The sequence below is a fragment of the Corapipo altera genome, unplaced genomic scaffold, assembly GCF_003945725.1.
Source record: "Corapipo altera isolate COAL_440 unplaced genomic scaffold, ASM394572v1 126, whole genome shotgun sequence".
Classification (NCBI taxonomy): Eukaryota; Metazoa; Chordata; class Aves; order Passeriformes; family Pipridae; genus Corapipo; species Corapipo altera.
Window position 1 is genome coordinate 1,454,175 of NW_020884937.1, and position 24,225 is coordinate 1,478,399.

The 24,225-nt window shown below is 41.8% G+C and overlaps 1 protein-coding gene across 3 annotated transcripts in view; it reads left to right on the top strand.

The window, feature by feature from the left end:
• The first annotated feature begins 3,852 nt into the window (after positions 1 to 3,852).
• The window catches only part of MINDY4 (MINDY lysine 48 deubiquitinase 4), a 68,837-nt gene continuing 48,464 nt past the window's right edge, over positions 3,853 to 24,225 (top strand). For 2 of the 3 annotated variants that reach the window (XM_027660646.1, XM_027660648.1), the window contains exons 1-8: positions 3,854 to 4,096; positions 5,448 to 5,567; positions 6,132 to 6,328; positions 7,726 to 7,984; positions 8,999 to 9,417; positions 22,553 to 22,611; positions 22,936 to 23,045; positions 24,058 to 24,174. In XM_027660646.1, the coding sequence (XP_027516447.1) occupies positions 4,034 to 4,096; positions 5,448 to 5,567; positions 6,132 to 6,328; positions 7,726 to 7,984; positions 8,999 to 9,417; positions 22,553 to 22,611; positions 22,936 to 23,045; positions 24,058 to 24,174 (1,344 nt within the window). In that variant the 5' untranslated portion in view covers positions 3,854 to 4,033. Of the gene's footprint in view, positions 4,097 to 5,447; positions 5,568 to 6,131; positions 6,329 to 7,725; positions 7,985 to 8,998; positions 9,418 to 22,552; positions 22,612 to 22,935; positions 23,046 to 24,057; positions 24,175 to 24,225 lie in introns of all 3 variants that reach the window. The other variant, XM_027660647.1, reaches the window with a different exon arrangement.

Here is a 24,225-nt window from a genome sequence, read left to right on the forward strand (position 1 = left end):
GAAATGAGGAGACAAGTCCTACTGGAACACGCTTCTGAGTGCATGAAGGAGAGGGGGGTTATTTGGAATAGTCTGTGGAAAATGACATGCAGGTCTTGGTAGCCAGCAACCTGCCCACTAGTCAGCACTGTGCCCTGGTAGCAAAGGCTGCTCACAGCATCCTGGGCTCTATTAAAAGGAGCATTGCCTATTAATCAAGGAAAACTGCCTGAGGGGAATTATTAACCCCCTTGGCTCTGGGGAGTTTAGATCCCATTAGATCACACGCCCCTGATTTGCGTATGTGAAATGTCACACACATTTTTGGTACCGCTGGTATAAGGAGCACACTGACCAACTGGGTTAAGTTCAGTAGAGGGTCACCAACATGGGCAGGGGCTGGAGCATGTGTCCTGTTAGAGTTTCCTGAGGGGACAGGGCTTGTTCAGCCTGGAGAAGAGAAAGCTGCAGGGAGGAAGAGCTGTCAGGTTGTGTGAGAAAAGGTTCAACTTCACAAAGAAGCCCAGAGAGAGAATGGCAAAGGGGAAAACCTGAGCAATACCATGCCCTGGCTACGCCGAATTATCACAGGAGTCTTCAGCTTGAAAGAGCAAAGCTGAACAGGCAAGGGGACCCCATTAAGTTACCTGGAGAGAAAGCTCCCCAGCAGCATCTCCTCCCAGGGCTGCCACAGGAGAAACATCAACAATCCAACAAAAGGGGTCTCCTGAGCACCTTTGGACTGAGGAGGAGGTTTATACAATGCAGGATAGTTCAAAACTTACTAAGAAGTTCCTTCCCTTAAGGGAAGGAACCAAAGACAGGAGAAGGTAAAGATCAAGGTATTTTTGGAAAGATTAGCTACATATAAATAGAAAGGTAAGGATTTAGAAGGGGCTTGATGTGTGCAGCCAGGGCTTTTCAGTACATCTGTCTTTCTACACAAGGTCAGCGCAGTCTGTCCTGTCTCCTCATTAAGCTTTATTTCCAACTACTGTCCTGGGAAGTTACTCTCTATTCTGTGGTTCGGTGTGTATTCAGAGCTCTGAGTCATCTGTATCTTTCTCATGCTTTCCACTCATTTCCCCCCCTACTCCTCTGATTAAACCAAGGGCTGAAAAAAAAAGACAAGCAACAGAAAAATAAACCTAAAAAATGCTTTGGCAACAAGGAGCTCAATCAGCTTTTTACTCAGCACCCCAAATACCAGTCAAGTTCTTTCCTGTGCAAATCAGTCACTCACCAATCCCCTTATGTACAAAAATGCCTTTTTTTCAGAAAAAGTCGCTGCACTTTTATGCATTTCACTTTCTTTTTTGTACAATGAAATGTTTTGCATTTTTGCAAAAAACGCTGGAACATTAACTAGAGAAATAAAGGTCACCTTAACCAGCATATAAACCATCAGGTTTAAGTGCCATTATGTTTTCCAGAGCACAGAGCAGAGAACAAGGGGACACAAAAAACTGCAGCACCCACATCACTGTGTGCAATTACACGAGCAATACATAATGTGTTCTAATTACTTTGCACTGATACCAGACTTCATTGTATTCCAAATTCTCTGTCAAAGAGTTGTCAGCCCACTCCAGGTGCCTTTTAAAAGCCAGAGCTATTCCACTCCATTAAGTGTTACCCCCTCTGGAAAATAATGGTATTTACAGATACCACAATGTTCAAAGAAAACTTTAAGAAGTCTTTCCAGACCTCACATTTGCTGGATGGCTGGAAGTGCCACGTTACTGGCAGCATCTCCCTTAGCCCTGAACCAGAAGAATGTTTCTAGACTGCATGTGATCAGTAGCTATTGATGCTGAACCATACAAATTACACTGCACACCGTGCTGCCCCAGGTGTGGGTGAGCAGTGACTGTCACCAACGGGGACCCTGAAGCTGGGGTAGTGACATTTGTGACTAACTAAAACCAGAAGCCTGCAAGGCAGCCATAGTTGCTGCCTAATCAGTAGATTATTGGACCCACACAGACAGAAGTGCCACGTCCCCAGAGTGTGATCACTCAGCAGCCCTTTGTTCAGGCAGAGATTAAGGATATGTGGGAAATTTGCAGTTAACAGCCTTAGGAATCTGTCTGCAGCAGCTGTGGAGGTGCTGGGAAACTGGAGTGGGTGGGATGCAGCTGATGGGTTAAGTAAAAACTAATTAGGTGCACAAGGGTGGGTGCTGACACACTGGACTTGCTGCACTAAAGGAAGGGGCTGCCACTGACCTGGCAGCTGATGAGGATAATCAAGTTGATGGGATATATGGATCAGGTGGGTAGGCACCCCTGTACCTCAACAGCATCACACCTCGGCAGACACTGTCACTCAATGCAACCAAAAATCATCCTGAAGACCTTGGGGAAATGGAATCTCAAGGAATGGGAATCTCATCTCCAACAAACTGTGCAGTTGGTTAACACAAAACATCTGGGTTGTTTAGGGAACTCTGAAGGGGAAAGAACACAGAACCCTGGGTCAGGTGTGCTGCTGGGAGAGCTCCAGCCTGTACCTGACCTGATGCTAGAGGAATTCATCAGAGGAATTTTGATGGAGTCCATGTATCACATGGTGAAAATAAGGGAATATAAGACTTAGAAAGTCTTTATATGCTGTAAACAACTATTAAATGCAGTTTAAAGAAAAGACAAAGCCAGACTCACCTCAGAGGGCACAGTTAAAGGGGTAAGACAAAACAGACAGAAGCTGTAGCAAGGGAAATTTTAGTGTAATAAGGAAAACAGTTTACCCGCCAAGAGTGGTCAAGTTTTGGAAGAGGCTGGCCAGGCTGTGGAATCTCCATTCTGGGTCAATACCCCAGGCCAGAGTGTACCCCAGTCAGATCCCCAAGCCCAAAGTGTCACTCACCACAATCCCTGCCTTGATCATATTATTGGCTCAAGTAGGTGTAACCTGAAAGATTCAGCTGATGAATCTCCCACCCCAGACACAGCCAGTGTGGGAGATTAAGCTTAGTTTGTACCAGCGACAGTGTGTCCAGTAGGACCAGGGAAATGATGATTCTTCCCTGGTACTTGGCACTGGGGAGACCTCGAGTGCTGTGTCCAGTTCTGGGCCCCTCAATTCAGGAAGGACATGGAGGGGCTGGAGTGGGTCCAGAGAAGGACAACAAACCTGGGGAAGGGTCTGGAGCACATGTCCTATGAGGAGCTGCTGAGGGAGCTGGGGTTGTTTAGTCTGGAGAAAAGGAGGCTCGGGGGGACCTTGTCACTCTGCAACTCCCTGACAGGAGGGTGTAGCCAGATGGAGGTCAGGCTCTTCTCCCAGGTAGCGAGTGTTAGGACAAGGGGACATACAGACTTCAGCAGCGCCAGAGGAGGTTCAGGTTGGACATTAGGAAGAATTTCTGCACAGAAAGTGTGATTAGACATAGGAATGGTCTGCCCAGGAGGTGAAGGAGTCACTGTCCCTGGAGGTGTTTAAGGAAAGACTGGATGTGGCATCAGTCGACACGGTGGTGTTGGGTCACAGGTTGGACTTGATCTCAGTGGTCTTTTCCAACCTAAATAGTTCTGTGATTCTGTGACTTAGAAGCTGCTAAGCTAATTAATGAATTAGTTTGTTTGTTCTATACAAAAGGAACATATATAGTTAAAAGTCACACTAGCACAGGAGTATTCGACAGCAAGTAACAACTACGTACGCTTCTTAAAGACAGAAATAATCCTAAATCCCTTCCCTCGCTGAGATTTGAACATTCTTTCTCTCTCCTTCTAATTTTTTTTTTTTTTTTTTTGGGGGGGGGGGGGGGGGGGGGTGGTGGTAAATTTAAAGCAACCACAGAGTTTCTCGCCTCGCTGCTACACCGCGAGCTCTTGGGAATTCTAAGTCTACCCGGCTTCCTTCCTTCCTCCCTTCCTTCCCAGGGGGAGGAGTTCTCCCAGCTTCCTATGACATGGGCTCCACAGCAACATCCCTGCGGGAGGCGGCCCGGCACAGCCGCCCCGAGGAGCTGCGATGCCGCCGGGCTCCGGGGAGTTGGTAGGAGAAGTGAAAAACATCTCCCCCCCATGAGCAGGGTTTGGGCTAAAAGATGGACAACTCCTTTGTGGAAGAAGTGGCCGCATCGCTGGTGAGAGAATTTCTCAGTAGAAAGGTAACTCCTCTTGATTTTCTCCAGCTTAGCCCAGATGAGAACGACACGTGGGCAGCGTTAAAGTGCTAAAAAAAAAAAATAATTGAGGGATGCTGGGAGGGGGGAAGTATATTCCAGGGTGAAAGCAGCTGGAGCTGAAGGGTAACAGCTTCTCGGGTGAGTTGCTGAACTACATTTCCCACAGTGCCTTGTTATTCCTGACGATGGAAGCAGCTTCCTCCCGGTCTGAGAAAGCCCCATCCTTTCCCACACATGCCTGTGAAACTTAAATCAACAACCACGGTTTCAGTGGTTTTGTTTGTTTGTTTGTGTTTTGTTTGTTTGTGGTTTTGTTTGGTTTTGTTTGGTTTTTTTGTTGTTTTTTGTTTTGTTTTGTTTTTTAAAAATTTTTTGGTTTTGTTTTTTTGTTTTGTGGTTTTGTTTTGTGGTTTTGTTTTGTTTGGTTGGTTTTTTGTTGGTTTTTCTTGTTTTCTTTTGTTTGTTTGTTTGTTTTTGTTTTTTTTTTTTCCATTAACTATCTATTTTGTTGTTATCCTTGTGTTTACAAGAGGCATACAGAGCCTCCTAGGACAAACATTTAGGTGGTGGTGGGGGGAAAGGCGAAAGGTAACAATTTTAGAGAAACTGGTAAGCTGTGACTTTCCCCCAGTTTTCAGTTATAACTCGTCAGAAAGCAGATTTGTCGAGGGGGGAAGGAGACAGGGAGAAGGGGAGGAAAGAGGTTGGTGTGCTTTTCTTAATGCTGTAAAGGAAACTTTGGACCACACGTGGGTGTGGGGAGTGTGGGACTGACCAGATGAAAAGGCACCTTCACATTTCCAAGTGGCAGTACCTATTGTATTTATGTTCAGTCCTAAGGAAATACTGCTGATGTCAGACCCCCAGTGGCAGGAATGAGTTAGTTTGTATCAGAAATTAAAACAACCACTGTCTTATTAAGTGCTACACAAACCTCAATCTCAGGTTTTGCACCCCGTCTCCAAATTCGTATTTTCAACCCTGGAGTCAAAACAAGGGGCACTGCTTCCCTCCAAACCTCTCCTACACATCAGAGCCAGCTGTGATAATGATCCTTTATTTGCCACAACTTGTCCTTAGTTCCCTAAATCTGAGCCAGACGCTCCATCTGCAGAAAAACAAATCCTTTTCTTGTAACAATAACCCTTCATGGGAGGAATTGGGGCTTTCTCTCTCAAAATAGTAATCTTGTTTTGTACCGCTTAAATTTGTTGAGTTAAGGCGCGGGTTCTCAGGGTTACCTGGTTACTGATTACTGCCATGCACAAGCTTCATATTACATCCAACAAAATCCAGAATAAAAGGTTTGGTAACTGACACTTTTCCTTCTCAGGGTTTGAAGAAAACCATCACCATCATGGACCGGGAGCTTCCACGTTCTGAGCTCAGCATCAATAACAGGAATGAGCTTCGGAATGTCCTACATCTGCACTCCTTGTACAAACAGAACAAGGTAAGAGAGTACATGGTGCTTCCCAAAATGTAGAAGTACCCTTGCATGCCCATTTCTATTAGTAACTTTATATATGATGCAGCAGATAAAAATTAAACTTCTAGCATTTATTATCCTTTGAAATGTAATGTAGACAGCGATAGCTGATGGTAGGGACATCAATGGGTAACATCCATCTCCAGTTCACTCATGACTTAAGGTACCACGATGCCTTTGATGAGCAGCATGAGGCAGTCCTGTTATAAGTCACCTCAAAAAATCCTCCCAGTGTAGAAAAGAAGTGTTCTGACAGTTACCACCCTTTGCAATGTTTAGCTAAAGTGAGAGTAAGAAATGACTGTAACACATTGTTTTTATTATATCATGCTTAATTCATTTAACACAGCAATAGCTTCAAGCTTTTAACATTCTCTAGCTGACATCTTCCATCTTCCTGATACACACATGGAAATAGTATGTTCAGTTACTGCATAGGTTAAAAAGGATATCCTGTCTTAGGCTGCAGTAAGACTAACAAAGCATTTTAATAGTCACCAAGAACTCCCATTTTTCTTTTGGGGAAAGGCAAAGGAGAACCCACTGAAAACACTTCTTGAAATTATTACTAATTACTTCCTCGAACACCGTGGGACTTCCAGGAGCACTGGTTCCAGTTCTACTCTGTCAGCTCCTCAGAGTAAGAGCTCAGCATCCCATGCACCCGACCTCTTGGATGAGGATCATGTGCATGGGAATGATGAAAGCAAAACTCAAGCTTCCAGGTACAGTCTGATTTATTTCTCTTTGTCCTGTGTCTTCCCTTATTTTTAAATTAAGGGAAATAGTGTTAAAAATTTATACCTTCACCTCTATTACCTTTTATTAATTATCCTAGTAGCACAAAGCTTAAGTATACAGATTATTAAAATCTCCTGTGCAAGCCACCCTTCAAAAATGGTCTTTTATGTTCCCTACCAATTATGAAGATTGATAATCTCAATTACATCTTTTAGTCACTGAAGGACATAGAAATGTGAGCTTTTATGCCTTATAAATTGGAAATACTCACATTGAAGCATGTTTGGATGTGAAACAAAGCACCTACGCTCAAACTGCAGGAATATTCATGCCTTACATAGAAACAAGGCATAATGTTTTAAATTCAGTGTTGTTACAGATAGTGTAGATTGTTTTCATCTTGCAGAATACCTGAAAACAGTATGTAACCAAGTTTTTCATGTATTGGTGCCTCAAGGAGGACTAACAGTGTTGTGCTTCCATAGAGAGCTTTTAAAATTGGCACAAAATTTACCTTCCCAGCTTGCTCTCCTAGGGAATTAATCAGATTTTATTCCTCATCCTAAACACGTGTTCAAAGCAGCTAAATCTGAGTGTCAGTGCTTGAAAAAAACTCACCAACTCATTTTAGTAGGGGAAGAAAGCCAAGATGTTTTAAGTTGGGCTTTGAAGCAACATTTGAAAAGGAGGCAGGGCAAAGGAATCAGCTTTTTTTCTTCCTTTTTTTTTTCTCCACTTTTTTTTTATGGATTCTCCTGTAGAGGAGTCCCTGACACTGCTCTGTGAGGGCACAGCAGGACCAGCACCATTAGCTGACCCATGCACTCCCTCTGCAGCAAAGTGGCACTGACACCCCCTCCTAGGACATCGTGGAATCATGGAATAGTTTGGGTCGAAGAGACCTTAAAGACCATCCAGTTCCAACCCCCTGCCATGGGCAGGGACACCTTCCACTAGCCCAGGTTGCTCCAAGCCCTGTCCAACCTGGCCTTGGACACTTCCAGGGATGGGGCAGCCACAGCTTCTCAGGGCAACCTGTGCCAGGGCCTCACCACCCTCACAGGAAAGAATTTCTTTTGTGTATCTCACCTAAATTTCCCCTCTTTCAGTTTGAACCCATTACATATCAAAATCAGTAAGCATAAGAGTAAAGTGTTATACATATTATAACCAGTTGTGATATATAAAAGTGACACTGAAATAATGTCCTGAAGACCTACATACAGATGTTTAAGTGAAAAGTGACTGTATTTGAGTGCCATTTCTAGATAAAATATAGCTTAATTTGACAGCAGTGCTTTACTTAGCCAAGTAGATGTCTTTATTAACTTAATGATGCATTATTTTGCTGTTTCAAGCTCTTCCTTTTTTTTCCTTGTAGATATGATGTTGAGAATCCACTGGATAAAATTCCTTCATCCAGAAGACATCAGCACAGAAGTGAAAAGTGCCACACAGGAACAATACCCAACAGCCACTTACCCTCTGATGGGGACAAAAAGTTAAAAGATAGTCAAGAAGATTTAAAAGCAGCAACGATTTCTGAGGAGACAAAATCCACAGTGAAGGAGAAGTCAAAGCTCAGGTCTGGTCTCATTGCCAGAGGAATGATGGCTGGACCAGTAGCAAGTTCACCAGAGGTGATTCCTAACACTTACAAAATATTTGGCTTGCCATGGATTTTTTTATCTAACCTTCTGCAATAAAGTCATTTGCAAATAATATTGAAATGACTCCTGCATGTTAATTCATTAAATCTGCAGGCTGAAAAGATGTGCTAAGTTAGGGGAGTTATTCTGGTTAATTCAGAAATTCAAACTGTTTCAGGTATAACCACTGCAGGCAGCTACCTCCTGCATGCCTGTGATTTTGGTCACCAATTCCTTTATAAATCTTTCCCATTCTTGATAACTCTTGATAGATTGGGTTTTCCATTTTCCTGGGAAAATTGCTTTTTTACCTTCACAGTATCTGTTGTACTCAGGTTTTTCCAAAACTTCCCATTTAATCAGTAGCAGTTTGGAACTGAAAACTGCTTTCAGTTAGAAATATGTTTCTGAGTTGATCGAATCATGAGACCATATTCCAGCAATAAATGTTTTCAAAACAGTTAAAAGACTTGCCTACATTTTTTCCTTCATGCTACTTTTATATAGACAGAGACTTTCCCTGTGTAAAATTAAGCTTGCAATAATGAGAAATTTAAATATTCTAGGTATATAATTTAGATAATACTGAAGAGCATATGGAAGTTAAATTAATTAGTTGGATTTTTCTATATATATCTCTTGATTTGGAAATAAAGACTAGATACCTGTGGTGGGCAGTCTTTCCAGTAAAATGTCTTATATGTTTTGGTTTCTTGAGTTGGATATAACCCCAGAATAAAGGTTTTAGGCAGTTTTTCATTGATGCCATCGGTAAAAGAAAGCAGTTTTTAATTGTGTAGGTCCTCTTTAATACTGTTCAAAATTTAAGTAAATTTTAAGTGTGTCTTTATTTATTATCAACTTTTAAAAAATCTGATTTACTCTATAACCTGATTCCTACTAATAAGCAAATTGCTTAGCCCAGAAGTTAGTGCTAGAGCTTTCCTTTGCTTTTCATGTTTGTTTAAAGATGGTAAAATTTTAATCTCTGCCTCTTATTTCCAGGATCTCCAAAAAAGGAGGCTTTCAAAAAGATCCACCAGCATAAGCAGCACAGCACAGCTCAAGGGTGAAGAGCATGAAGAACATGACCTGAGAGTCCCAAGTACTGATTTTCAGGAAAGCAAAGGATCTCCACCACGAGTAAATATAGAGTTTGCATCAAAGACTGTGCCAGGCTCACACACGAGTTCAGCCTCTGAAAAACTAAGGAACGTCCCCAAAGATCCAGATGACTTTATTGCCAGGCTGCTGTCTGAGAGAGAGAGGACCAAGACAGAGGAAAGAAAATCAGTTCCAAGCTTTGATACAGACAGCAGTGAAAAAAGCATTAAAGTGACTGCCCCTCACAGACATTCGGGGTCTGGAAGAGAGAAGAGGGAAAGATCCCTCAAGAAAAGTGAGAGTCGGTTGTCAGGCCACAGGTAAGAATGTTTGTAAGAATATTATGTTAAATTTATTCTCCTGCATTAACTCATATAGAAATAGAAATTTTAGAAGAATTTCCTGTGAGCTCCAAATATATATTTTTCTTTCTCTTATACTTTTAATTGATCTTTTTTTAATATATTTTTCTTTCTGTGCAGAATTTAAGAGTGGGAGGCATGGGATGTTGTTTATTTGGGGGTTCCTAAGCAGTAGGAGCCAGACTGAGATATCTCTAAACTGGCTTTGTAGTGGGGCTGTGACTTGGGTTGGGTTTTGAAATGCCTCAGGTGGAATCATCCCTGAGAGTTGAACCACTCTGGAATTCTGAGCCACTGAAGATGCTCTGGATTTGAGCAGTTCAGGGCAGCTGTGCCCTTTCCTTGTGGGTATAAAATCTGCATGATAAAATCTGCTGCCTCATTATCCAGCACTTCTCATCACTAGTCCTCAAACACCTTTGAGCATGGGGTGAGTACCAGCCACTCTGCCCCTGCTACACATGGGAAGGTGGGAGCAGGTGGAGAGAAACCTGCATCCCACAGGGCACCTGAGGGTTGCTCTTGTTCTCTCCCCGTGCTGTAGGTGAGTGTTTTTTAGAATTGGTAGAAATATCTTTCAGTTTGCATCACCTGCTGCTCCATAAACTGAAGGCACATCCCTTTCCATGGGCCATAAAGTAGTATTTCTGTTTTACTAAATTTAACAGCAGCCAGGTTTTGTTGCCTTTTTTTTTTAAGTGCTGCAAAAACTTGTTGATACTCTAAAACTGCAGCCGGGTTTTTAAAAATTACTATTGCTATTTTGTTCTCTGATTTAGTTTCTTATAAATCTTGAGATACTGTGTGTTGAGGCCCTGTTGAGAAGGAAGCAATTATATATTAGGTCTCTCCACTTCTATGTTAGGGGCTGTGGGATTTAACAAACTGGGGATCTACTGGAGCTAAAAATGGGCCAGGAGTAGCAGTTACTTCCTGTCTGGAACCAAAAACAACTGAAAATAGCCACCAGCATTACACTGTACTAGCTAACTTCATTTGTTCAAGATTGAGTAACAGGCCAAAGTTCCACAGTCTGAGGTCTGAAAACTCACAGGAAGTCAGTTCTCCATTATATATTTTACTGGAAAGCTGAGTCATGTCAGGTAGTGGCTGTTCAACTGTTGCTGGACTGGAACTGGTGCCTCCAGACCCATCTTTGATGTTCTACTTCCAGAAGGGTTTATTAAGTCTCATGTGATTCCATGTGAATGTGGAGAGCCAGCTCATAAGTCACTGTGGAAGCAGAAGCAACGGGATCTGACTCCACACGGCTCTCATTTCATGAAGGTTGACTGAGTGTGTAATGTAGTGCTGACCCATTGCTTTATCCTTTCCAGTCTCAGGATGGTTTATTGCCTCACATTCAGCATTATTTGACGTAGAGAACACAGCTTCAGTGGGCTTTGGCAGCTCCCCAACAAAGCTGAGAAGAACAATTGTATCCCTGGTATTTGATAATCAATATATAGTTCATTATTTATGAGTGTCAAAGGCATAGTGAACTGGATAAAACTCTTTGGGAAGACCATGTCTGACCAAGAAAACTCCTATGCTAACTTCACTTGCTAAGTGCTGGGTCCAGCACTTGGGTCACAATTCCATGCAACGCTACAGGCTAGGGAAGAGTGGCTGGAAAGCTGTCCCTCAGGAAAGGACCTGGGGGTGCTGGTTGGCAGCAGCTGAACATGAGCCCAGGTGTGCCCAGGTGGCCAAGAAGGCCGGTGGCATCTTGGCCTCCATCTGGAATAGTGTGGCCACAGGACCAAGGCAGTGATTGTCTCCTTGTGCTCAGCACTGGGGAGGCCACACCTTGAATCCTGTCTTTGGTTTTGGGCCCCTCTTGACAAGAAAGACATTGAGGGCATGTCCAGAGAAGGGGAAGGGAGCTGAGGAAGGGTCTGGAGCACCAGGAGCTGCTGAGGGAGCTGGGGGGGTTCATCCTGGAAAAAAGGAGGCTTGGGGGGATCTTCTCACTCTCTCCAGCTCCCTGACAGGAGGATAGAGCCAGCTGGAAGTTGGGCTCTTCTCCCAGATAACAAGTGACAGAACCAGAGGAAATGGCCTCAACTCGTGCTGGGGGAGATTTAGATTGGATATTAGGGAAAATTTCTTCACTGGAATGATGGTCAGGCATTGGAACAGGCTGCTCAGGGAGGTGGTGGAGTCACCATCCCTGGAAGTGTTCAAAAGGCAGGTGATTGTGACCCTTGGGGACAGTGTTTAGTGGTGAACATGGCAGTGCTGGGGTAACAGTTGGGCTCGACAATCTTAGAGATCTTTTCCAACCTTGATGATTCCCTGATTCTGATTCACTCAGCTGTACTGATGCACTGGACTGACATTCCCACACCTTATGCAGTAATCGTGGAGGGACCTGAAAAGAAGAAACTGGACTGTAGTGAGGTGCCCCACTGCCCCAGTTAGTGCAATATGCTGGGGTCCTGTGCTCCACTGCTGCAGGTGGTTTGAAATAGTTCCCTTCCTTCAGAGGGCTGGTTTGGTCTCAGCGAGAGCAGCAGAGGGAGCTCTTTCCTAAGCAGAGTCCATGAAATCTGTCTCCAGAGAAATACAGGGACATTCCTGCCAGCTGGTTTGAGTTAAAGCCAGCAGAGCATTTGAATTCCTGCTGAGCTCTGAGCTCCTGAAAACGCTCACAGAAAGCAGCAGGATGCTGATACTCCTGAAGTTAAGTGGAAGGAACAGGGAGTAGAAGTGAGACTCCAAAGAAACACTGACAATATAAGGCCTGGCTCTTGCAAGACTTTTCTATCCCTTCAGCCAAATCCTGCAGTGTTTGAGAGCCTTTCAGGATTTGGCCAGAGTGCTTGAGCATTTTGAAAAATGAAAAATTACAATGTGTGAGTGGATATTAGTCTGGATCCTCTTCCATCCTCTTGTTACCTGACACCTCTGACATAAATCTAAGTATTTAGATAAGTAGCTGAAAATCTCTGTAGAATTAGCCACAGCTGGTTCATTCATAGAATCTGCAATTCTGGTTTTGTTTCCCATACAAAACTAAATTTTATTTTTCTTTCTGTTTGCTTTACTTTTTCATTCTCTTTTCTCACATGCAAAAAATGCTGTTGTAGCCTAGCCAGGGTAAAGGCATTCTGTGTCTACATAGGAGAAAAGCTGAAGTAAAACCACTGCCGTGCTTCAGAAGACAAGCTGAATGTTATTGAATAAATGCTTAGAAACTGAGAGGGCAGGAATACAAAATATCCTGGGGAAATGCAGATGCACAGTATTTTGACTCACATGTTTTAATGAAGTTTTTGTTCTCTTGAGTCAATGATAGTTCTTTATGCCATGATTATATTCTTTTCCATGTCATGTGGGGTTACTTCATAAAGTATAACATGCACTAGAGTTTGCATACCTACCCAGATTCTATATACTTTTTTTTTAGAATAACATTGTTTTTTAATTAATCCAGGAAAAAACCAATATATAGGTGGCAGCAAATCTTCGTGTATCCTCAGCTGTAAGGAAACAGCAACTAATTTAATTTCTCAATCCATAGAATCACAGAACACCAGGTTGAAAAGGACCTCAAGGGTCATCTGGTCCAACCTTTTGGCAAAAGCACTGTCTAGACAAGGCAACCCAGCACCCTGTCCAGCTGAATGTTGAAAGTGTCCAGTGTTTGGGAATCCAGCACTTCCCTGGGGAGATTGTTCCAATGGCTGATTGTTCTCATTGTGAAAAACTTTCCTCTTGTGTCCAGTTGGAATATCCCCAGGAGTAATTTGTACCCATGGCTCCTCATCTTTTCCATGTGACTCCTTGTAGGAAAGGAGTCTCCATCTTCTTTGTAGCCACCCTTTAGATGCTGGAACATGGCGATGTTATACAAAAAGTACATATAGAATTATGTCAGCAATTCCCCCCTGCTCCTTCATATCAATTTTATTTAACTTAACAAATTAAAAATGATATTTATGTCTCAGTGCCACTTCACTGGAAAATTTGAAACCCCTTCTGGGTAACTTTGATGCTGTCATTTATAGTCCATCCTCAAAGGAGTGTTTCTCACTGTTCCTCTGATTTTCTTGAGCCCTCGTTCCTCTTAGTTGTGTTCGTTGTGTGTGAGGCCAAGTAACATGTGGATGATTCCCTGCTTTTCAATTTCTTTTATTTTGAGATTTTCAAGGGAATAAAAACTTACATTTAAAAGTACCCAATTCAAGTGACTGATCCAAGATTCCAACTAAAAATTGCCGTATCTGTAGTTGTGGTTATCTTCTTAAGCTGCAAGATCCAGAGGAACTTGGGAGAGACAATGTTGAGGGAACAAACTCAGGTCAAAGGTAGCAAACTTGAAGGCTCTACTGAGTTTTTTAGCCTGGGCACAGCCTTGAGGGGCAGTGAGGAAAGGTTCTCTGTCACCTTTAGTATCTAGAGGTGGGGTTAACCATCTCTGGAGCAGGGCTTGGACCAGGTGACCTCCAGAGGTCCCTTCCAACCTGAATCCATCTGTGATTTTCCTTAATCTGAATCCCCTACAGGAGAGGAGTATTTATCACTAACCTGAGCACACAGACTAAAGAACAAGGATCTGTAGTGCAATGAATTTATGATCTTCAGGAACTGTAAAAAAATAAATGGGTGTTGAAGTTGATGACTGTCCCTGGATTAAAGACTTTCTAATACTTTTCCAGTAAAACCCAGTGTGAATAATGAGTCATTTGGGAAGGCTACACAGTGTTAGAAGGTCAAGATTTCCCCCTTTCATGCCTTGAGAAAATAAAATTGAGGAAGGCAAGAAAAACCACTTCACAGCCATGGAGAAACAGTTCTTCTGCCTCAGCTACAGAGATGTGTTGCATTTGGTGCCTCTGCAGCCTCTGAAGTGCTCTCCTAATTTTCCATGCCCCTTAATCCTCTCAGTGCAAGGTGTGGTGGTGCTGTGGAAACCCTCCAGGTTCTCAGCTGAATAGTTTCTAAATGAGTAAACCTGTTCTGGTCCCCTGCAGCTCTGCAGGGTGGTGGAACCACCTTTTACTGAGTTAGATGGGCAGATATTGTCTGTACAGCTCCATCTCACTTCTGGTCCTTAAGAATGTGATGCTTGAACTTCTAGTTTTCGTGTATAAACCCAACTAACTTCCCTTCCCTAATTCTAAGAAAAATAGTGTAAAAACTAGAATCAGAGCACTGAAATAAGAAAAAAAGTCTAGAACTGGAATCAGAGACCCAAAGGAACAAAAGGGCTTTGCAATCAGGACCCGAAGTTAAGGATATGTTGCCAATTTCTTAGAAACTCAGAGGGAATGGCTGTTGGAGAGACACAGAGAATTGGGAATATCGTTACCTCAGAACAAAAATTTCCCCCTGCCATTAGGGAGCAAAAGGATACAGCAGTGGATCCCATTGTCCAAAGAGATCTGTGACACAGTTTCAGGAGCAGGGAGGATAATTGATTCTCCACTCATCCTTTCACAGTGAACAGTCCCCCTTCTTATCCTGTCCCCCTGATTGCCTCTGCCATCCCCTCCTCTGCCATGCCATCAGCCTTGGCTGCAAACTCACTGTGAGCTCGTGGTTTCCTTCCAGCAGTCTGCCAGGACAGATGGATATTTCAGACAGCAGGGACTGCTTTATGACTGTGGAGCTTGGCTTCAGATCCCGTTTCCAACCAAAACCTGAGTATCTCTGATGCACTTCGTCTCCACCACCAGGAACGCGAGTGCCAGCGAGTTCAGAGCCAGGGTTTCTCTTCCTGCATTAGTGTCTCAACTGAGTTCACCTTAGCTGGGCACTGTTAAGTGCTTCCCGTTCCCAAAATATCCCTCACTGTGTTTGGTGATGAGCCTTTTTCTAGCAGTGCTCTGCATTCTAACACGAATAGGGTTGGGTTGGGGAATTGCCATAGATACCAAGTTCCTCAGTGGAACATTACTCATATTTCGCAGAATCTTAGAAATTAAAGATGGAAAAGACCTTTTAAGGTCATTTCGTTCTATGGCACATTAATCATTACTATATATACATGTATTTGCTGTAATACTTTTTCCAGGTTTTGTCTAGTCCAGTGTTAAATGACTCAAGTGACACCTCTCCCCTGATAATATATTCCAGTTTCTAGCAGTCCTTATTATAAGGAAATTTTCTGTTATATACACCTTGCATTTGCTTTTTTCTATCCTGTTATCCATAGCTAAAGTTGATGTTTGGCTGATGTTTCTGTTTCTTGCTGCATGTTCACCTCTGTTAAAATACTCCAAATATTTTTCATGTTCCTTTAGGCACTTTTTGTCTAAAGCTTGTGTTGTGTGCCTGTGCTTTTATCTTTCCTGCTCTGAATTTTTGCTGTTGTTTTTTTTCTGTTAGGTTTTATTGAGTTGTTTTGTATTTCCTCTATTTATTTAATGTGTTCCTATGGAAAGTGTACCTTCCTTCAACTCCCTAATTTCTAAGACTGACAAGGAGTAAATGGCTTTACTTGCTTTCTGAATCACCTGTGGATTTCTTCTTCATTACTGGAGACCAGTGCAGGTGAACACATTGTGTTATGGAAAATTCTGCCTCTTCTCTTTCATCTGTTCCAAAAAAAGAGTCCCTGAAAACTCTTTTTCTGTGGAGATAGGAAATCCTTAGAGCTACAAAATACTAATCTTCTTCAAAGAAACCTTAAAATCCTTTAAAAATATATTCAGGGTTGGGATTTTTTTTTATTATTCTTTTAGGTATCCGACGCTTTCAAAATATTATTATATAAATATTTTAAGGACCATAACTCTTTCAGAATATTATTTTGAAAGTGTTATGGTCCTTAAAGGATTAATATTCATGCTTTCTGTTATTAACAGGAATAAAAGAGCTTATTTTCTGTGTGAGGACCAAGCCAATATAGATGGTTGGGTGCCTAAAACTGCGAAGATCCTCTCACACATTTTTATGCTTCATCATTCCCAGCCACAAGCTGAGCTGATCTGCATTAGAACATTGGCAGAGAACGCTGGCCATGAGTTTCTGAGCAAGTCCAGAGCAGGATTTGATGTTCCCTCAGTCAGCATAAAGCAACAAAGCAGAGCACAAACAAGGAGGTTTCTGGGCTGCGCTGATGATAAGTCCTGACCCACTGAAGTGGGAAAATACGGTTCTGTTCAAGGTTAATAAATGAATATCACATTTCATGAGGAATCCTAATCAACATTCCAGGTTTAATAGTATTTTTTTTATATAAAATTGAATTTCCAACTCAAAGGAAAAATAGTTCCAGCAAAGTTGTGTAATGTACACTACTTACCCAGCAGCTGTGGTTGGCTCCAGTCTTTCCTACCGTGCGTTTTGGTGTAAAAGTAGGTTTTCTAGGGATAGTGAATTCTGTAGTGTGGGTCATAATATTTCAGTGTTATATATGCAATTGGTGTGTTAGATGAGATGGCTTTTTCTTAAATAATACCTGGCAATTTGGGAAGTAATAAAGCTTTGGTCCTGGGGGCTGCTGAGCATCTCCTAAAAGTCCTCATCACCTTGAGAGCCTATTGTGTGGAATGAGGCCTGAGCTCACATGGCCATGGAGTGATAAGCTAGATCCTGTTTAAAATCAGCCATAAAAACGTCACTAATTCCAGCATCTTCCAGCATCCTCAGTGTGTGTGAGCAACATCTGAGGAATTAATTCCATTTTTCCCACTAGGAGAGGAAGAGGATGTATTGGGCAGCAGTGGCATTTCTAGGAAACGAGAGTTTAGTCAGAGTGCAACATTTCAGATAAAAGGATGGAAAGGAATGCGGGGTTGGAGCAGCCTAAGAGTAAATTCCCTTTGCCTGTTTCCTTCCACCTTTGTCTGGGATCTGTCCCTAGCACCCGGCGTTGTCCTTAAGCCACACCTGGCATCATCTCAGGCTTTCGTCAGAGCTTTGGTGTGGCTCTGGAGGCAGGAAGCAGGGTGAGAACTGAGCACTCACACCTTCCCAGAGACATTCAAACCTTCCTGGAGGGGTTTTGCTTCCCTTACACCCGGGATTAAGTCTTTATTTGACCCTTGCAATTGGAATTCCAAAACTTTGGGCTCATCTTTGGGGCATATGGGTTTAATGAAAAGAGGCAGAGGTTGGCAAATCACTCAGGAGTGAAAACCTTCAAGTATCTGGAGTTGCATAACACCTCTTGTAACATAATGGTTGGACCGGAAAAAAGAAGCTAAAATAAAATAAAGGTTGTAAACTATTGTGACTTTTGTGCTGTGCCAATGGATTTATGGCATCGGAGCCTGCGGTGTAACATCGGGGGGGAGGGGGTTCCAATTGCCCTTTCAGTATTTTTCCAGCACCCCATAGGAAGAAGCACTTTGCAATTACTGGAAGTGACAAATGGCTCCTGTATCATTTCTTTATTTTTGGAAAGGATGTAAATCTGGAGAGGTCCAGCCCGTTGCCTGAAACGCAGTCAGTCAGTTGAGGGTTTGCGTTGTTCGTGCAAACACAGAGGGACTTTAGATCTTCTCAGATGCAAGGCAGGAACAGACAGTTGACCTCCTGTTTCACTGGTAGAGTTTCACATCGTTTCCTTTCACTGTGTCTACACACCAGCTCCAGGGGGAACATGGTAGGAAGCACCATGTATTCCACCTGGAGTGCTGCATCCAGCCCTTGGGTCCCTGGCGTAGGAAGGACATGGACCTGTTGGAACGAGCCCAGAGGAGTCCTTGTGAAGATGATTAGAGTGATGGAGCACCTCTCCTAAGAGGAAAAGCTGAAATAATTAGGTTTATTCAGCCTGGAGAGGAAAAGGCTCTGGGGAAAACTTACTGTGGCCTTTCAGTGCATGAATGAGCTCCAAAAGAGCTGGAGACAGGCTTTAGGGAAGGGCATGGAGTGACAGGACAAGTGGAATGGCTTTAAACTGAAAGAGAACAGGTTTAGATTGGATACTGGGGAGAAGTTGTTCCCTGTGAGGGTGGTGAGGTCCTGGCACAGGCTGCCCAGAGAAGCTGTGGCTGCCCCATCCCTGGAAGTGTCCAAGGCCAGGTTGGACTGGGCTTGGAGCAACCTGGGCTAGTGGAAGGTGTCCCTGCCTGTGGCAGGGGTTGGGACTGGATGATCTTTAAGGTTCCTTCCAACCTTAAAAAACAATCAGTTGTTTGCAGGTAGCACAAGGAATTTTTGTCTTCCTCTTCCTAAGATTCTTTTCCCAGGAGGTCAAATCTCTCCTTGCAGTGGCATGTTCTCACCCTTGGCTGTTGTCTGTGTTCACCTTTTTTTTAATAATAAAATAAGAGAAAAAAGAAGTAAGAGAACTACTCCATCCTCAGTGTGAGCTTTTATCTTCCAGTTTAACAGTTGTTAATAGCTTTCAGGAATTTTTTATTTTTATTTTTGCTAATACCTCTCAGGTTACAGTGGTTTGGGCTGATAAAAATCTGAGGTTTCTGACAGGAAATCGAAGGCCACGAATATTCCGCATCCTTAAAAATAAATGACCTAAAAGCTGAAGGTCAAAGCCAAACAGGGTGTGGGTACTTCATGTGTGGTCAACAGAGCAGAGGGCTCTGTTTACCTCCACAGATGTGAGTTGGTTGAGTGTTGAAATCTGGAAACCCTTCTGAGTGCTTTATGTTGTGTCTCAGCTGCTATCCAGTTTTATTTATTGGAATTTTATCTCCATGTTTTATTTCAGTGATACTTGTTTATTTTGCTGGCAACCATTTGGTCAGTTATATATAATATAATGGTCAGTTCACAGGAGTGGCATTGTGATCCCTGAAAATTCCAGTGTGGGGGTGTTACACCTCAAAACCTTTGGTAGAGCACAGTGTGAACAAAGAAGCTCCACTTTTGTTATAGTAAGTCTTGTTTTGTAGCTGGAGATAAATATTCATTCTTAACCTGTGGAAGAGTGTTCTGTTCAGGTGAGCCCAACTCATCAGGCATTTCAAACCATCCTGTAGCTCAACCCGTGATCATAATAATTTTATTTTCATGTACAAACCTTATCAGCAAAGGTTTTGAGTTGTCACTACAGTTAATAAAATTCATCAGGACACTTATTCGTGTGTGAGAATCTATTTCTGTTAGAAATGACCTTTTTCAATGACATGTTTTTCATTTACCTGTTTTGTGTCTTGTCAATGAGCCACCTGCTCACAAATTAACTTTTCATACCTCTAATGTGCAGATACAGGTCTTCACTAAAGATGAAATTTGGAGAAATTAAGTGTCTGACCTCTGTTACTTTTGCCAGCCAGACTTGCAAACATGGCAGAATTTATATAAAAGGGTTTTTTTCCATAGAAATATATTGCCTGGCATTGGTAGCGTTTGTGTCCTTTGCATCTTTACACTTGTTTTCAATAATTCTGTTTTTATAATCAGGCCCCAAAGCTGCATCACATAGAGTGGCCTTTTTTACCCCTTTGCAAGTAGTAATAGAAGTTAATTTTTTCTTACCTTCTCTCTGGATTTTACTATACCAAGAATATTCGATGTACTGATATATGGCATAAGAGATATACATCCAGTAGAAAAGCTGTTGTAATCAGCCAGTGAAAATAAGTTTTACCACAACAGTCACTGCTGCCTAGTGTTTATTTTTTAAGCCCCTTTGTTTATTTGCCCTCTTGTGTATGTCGGTGTAAATAGGAAATAGTGGAATGTACTTGCATTATTGTGCCAAGAAGCTCCTTCTCTGCGAGTTCAGCTCCTCTGAGTAAATTCAGTTTTCTACAATGCATGAAGGTCACATAGGAATGTTCAAATATTTAGAGAAAGTGCTGTATAGTGTGTTTAGAATGAAGCATATTTTCTTCCTGTCCCATTTTCCTGCCATGAGGGATGACTTCCCCCTTCCTAAGCGTTCTCACTGTATGGTTTTGACGTGTACAATAAATTTTCCTGGCGCAGTAACCATCTGCTGACGTGGAAATTGCAATAAACCTCCTGACTGTTTTGAGAAACACAAGTTCTCCTTAAGGAGGGAACCTACACCTGCAAAAATCCCCCACTTAACCAGAAAACACCCGACATCAATCTTGGATGTCAGCGCTTTCCTCAGCTTGGTGGGAATTCTCAGCCTGGAGAATTCAAAGTTCTTTGTGCCCTGGGCTGGGTTCTTCCTGGAATAGGGGTAGATCCAACATCTTTTGGACTTGCCAGAGAGCAATAACATTACAAAAACTGGTGCCAGGTGAGCTGTATGTGAATTGTACCATGGCTGAATATTTTCACATGAAACACTACCAAGGAGAAGTGTTTTGGGCAGCAGTGAATCAAGGGTGCTAATTTGATGTAGGGAGTGATCCATGTGCCTAAACATAGGGATATAGTGCTATTTGGGACTCTTCAGGTATCCAGGACATCTAATGAAGCAAGGAGATATGGTACAGTATCTGTAGGATTCCCAAACAAGCAGAAACTGAGGCCAGAGAGAGAGCTGGAATCTGTAGTGCTGCATTAAGTGTCAGAATCATAGAATCACAGAATGGTTTGGGTTGGAAGGGATCTTAAAGACCATCTCATTCCAACCTCCTACCATGGGCAGGGACACCTTCCACTAGCCCAGGTTGCTCCAAGCCCTGTCCAGCCTGGCCTTGAAAGGTGTAAAGAACTCTTGCAAAACTAGATGGGAATTGTTTGATGTAGGAGGAACCACATTATCCTCTGGGAAAGAACAGAGGATAGCGTGCAACCTCAGACAAAACAAAAATGTGGATTTTCGTTATGCCTAAGTGCAGTTAAATGACATAAGTTGGCTGAAAAACATTATATTGGCAAATTTAGTGTCATTGAGATCTTTTCCCTGGCCTGGAGAGGTGAAAATACCTGGCAAAAAGAAATCTCAGCTGAAACTCAGTTTTAGGAAACTGCAAGGGGAGATCTGATTGTGTTATAAAATATACCACAGTCAGCTCTGTTAAATTCTGTATCACATTATAAGTACTGGAATGTTCAGTGGGAGCTCAATGCTACTTTTATGTCACTGTACAAATTTGCTCTCAGACCTCTCATTTATACTGACCTCCTGGGCATCCTATTTATTTTTACCTCAGGTCCCTAGAACATGGGTGATTCACTTCCATTCTACCTTTCCTGAATTGGGCCACCCACATTTCCTTGGATAAAGTTTTTAACTTATTTATAGATAAAAAGAGAAGTGTTTGTGTTCTTATAGCATCAAATACTATCAGCGAGAAAGGGGCCAAAATGCTTATAAACTGGGCAAATCCTGAGTGTGGTATGTCTGTGTTCTGTTTTTATTAGTCTTTCATACACTGAAAAGGAAATTAAGTTGATGGAAAGTATGTGATATGACAGCAGTTGTTACTGTAATATTATTGTGCATACAAAGAATGTTGCTGAGGAAATGATTCCATACTATTTTTGAAAGGACTGTCAGTGCAATACCCTTTTTCCAAAGCAAAGGCCAATGAAACAGTATTGCTTTCTGGGGGAAAAAAAAAAGGCCATTTTTAGAAATAGTTATTTGAAACTTTTCCTTGGTTCTGAATTAATTTTGGGATGAATTCAACAGGAAGAATAAACCTGTCTCATCTCCGAAAATCTAACATTCTATTTCAGTTCTGACTTCACAGCCAAGTTTAAGTGCTCAGTCCTTTTAACACTTATTCATAGGAATTTTAACCTGTTAATAATGTAATATAAAATTAAACCACGAGAGCAGTTGAAGAACTGCTACTTATTAGTGGATAAAAAATTACCCCTGTAAAGGAGCCAGTCTAAAACCTATTTCCACTTTTATTATTTGGATGTTTCTAGTAGTTTAATTTCTAACTTGAATCTTGTCCTGATCCCTTTCAGGGATGTAAATTTTATTTTATGATCCTCAAATCAGGAATGAAATGAAACTGATGTATTGAAGCAGGACTGAAATCTCAAATCCAATACAGTGTATTGCTCCATCCTGGCTGTTATTCCTGATGAACTCCTGGAGTTCAGCTTTCTTCCACTGAAAAAGGTTTTGTTCTAAAACCATTTATTTCTTAGACCATTTATATACACACACCTCACTAAAAATTATATGCTTGTCTGGGAATGCCCCATATTTCTTATTGGTTATTCAAACAACTTTTCTCATTAAAAGTGAACAATTAGTCATTCATTTATTCGTTTAATTTTCATGTAGGAAGTCTCCAACATCCACTGGGTATAAAGAAGACCAAATGAAAGAAGTCCTAGAATTAGGTAAGCTGAGTTTCAGTTTTGCTTTTGCCATTATATTCTTCAGAGCAGCTGTGACCAAGTTGCTTCTTTTGTAACTACTTTTAATTGCATTTTCTATTAACTTCTTGGGTAAGGGTGGGAAAAGAAGTCATTAATATTAATCAGACAAAGGCTGGCTCATGTATTTCTATTTGTCCTTTCTGGCTAAAACTGTATTTTCCTTTTTATAAAGATGGATGCCAATGTGTTAATTTTCATATTGGTGACCTCTTGGTACTGAGTGTGCTGGAAGAAGCAATTTTTGTCATCCAACACATTATATGATTTTTCTTTTCTTTCTTTCAGTCAATGTTGAGGATGAAGAAACAACTGGAGAAATTAATAAGAACCCAGACCTTTCAACACTGTACATGCTTCAAATAGTATCCAAGGCAATTGATATTTCCCTTGCAAAAGTAAGACTAATAATTATGATGGTAAATGCAAATAGGTGTATGAGAATGTTATTTCAGTTAAGTTGCCCAAAGCTGCAGTGGGTTGCCCTGTGTTGTATGTTTATGTGGGATTGAACACGTGTTGTATTCCTGAGTATATTCCTCATATGGTGTTCAGGGGACAGAGTAATTTAGGGATGCCTATCCAAAAGTTCAGAAAAATACCAGGAGAGCATGGCAGGATGGATCAGCCTACCTGAAGCACAGATAATAGCTTTAAATAATGAAGCTTATATTGTTTTCTTAATGCCTCTAGTCAGTTATTGTGCTTGTTCTCCAGTCCTTTCAGCTGACAGTGGTTCAGAATGAGCTTATTATTCCCCTATGACTCTTTCTCCCTTGCTCATCTTCCCAATTTTGAGCAGAGATGGAACCATAAATGCTTCTAATGTTTTCCATCCCATTCAGACAGAGGGAGAAAAAGAGAAAAAAAAATAATGATGGTGTCTTCCAATTTTATTCTAAATCAGTGAGTTTGGAGTAACTATACTAACACTGAGTTGACTGCTCTTATTTACTCACCTTTACTTTTTTCATTTAATTAACATTTATCTCATACCAGCAACTTTGACAGGCAAAATGGGCTTCCTTTCCCCACACCGTGTCCCACAGGGTCCTTTTCTCTCTAATCAAACCATTAGTAGGTGTTGCTCTCCCAGCTGTTAAATTTCAGGGAATATTGTGTAATGCTTTCATGGGAAGCCGTGCCCCAGACATTATACATAAATATTTTCCAATGCTGAGCAGCTCACAGCATTATGAGTGGAAGGAATATAGCAGGAAAAGGAAAATATTGCTCCTTTTCATTGGAGTGTTGCTATTTACAGTATGGATAAAACAGAAGAGGGTGGTTATAGGGAATTAGTCATTACCCTTCCACACTCCTCCTTTCTTTTCTACAAATTACTGCAAGAAAAAGTACCCCTGTTTCGGATTTGTTTTTAAAATGAAAACTTTTTCCTTTCTTTTATAGGAATTAAAAAACCTTTTGTTTGGCTCTAGTCTTTGTTGCTTCAGTGAAGAATGGAAAATCCAGAGTTTTACATTTAGCAATATACCACAGTTAAAATATGGCATTGTGCAGAAAAAGGTACAGTAAGTGACTTCCTTACACTGAACTCTGCTTTTTACACTGAGTTTA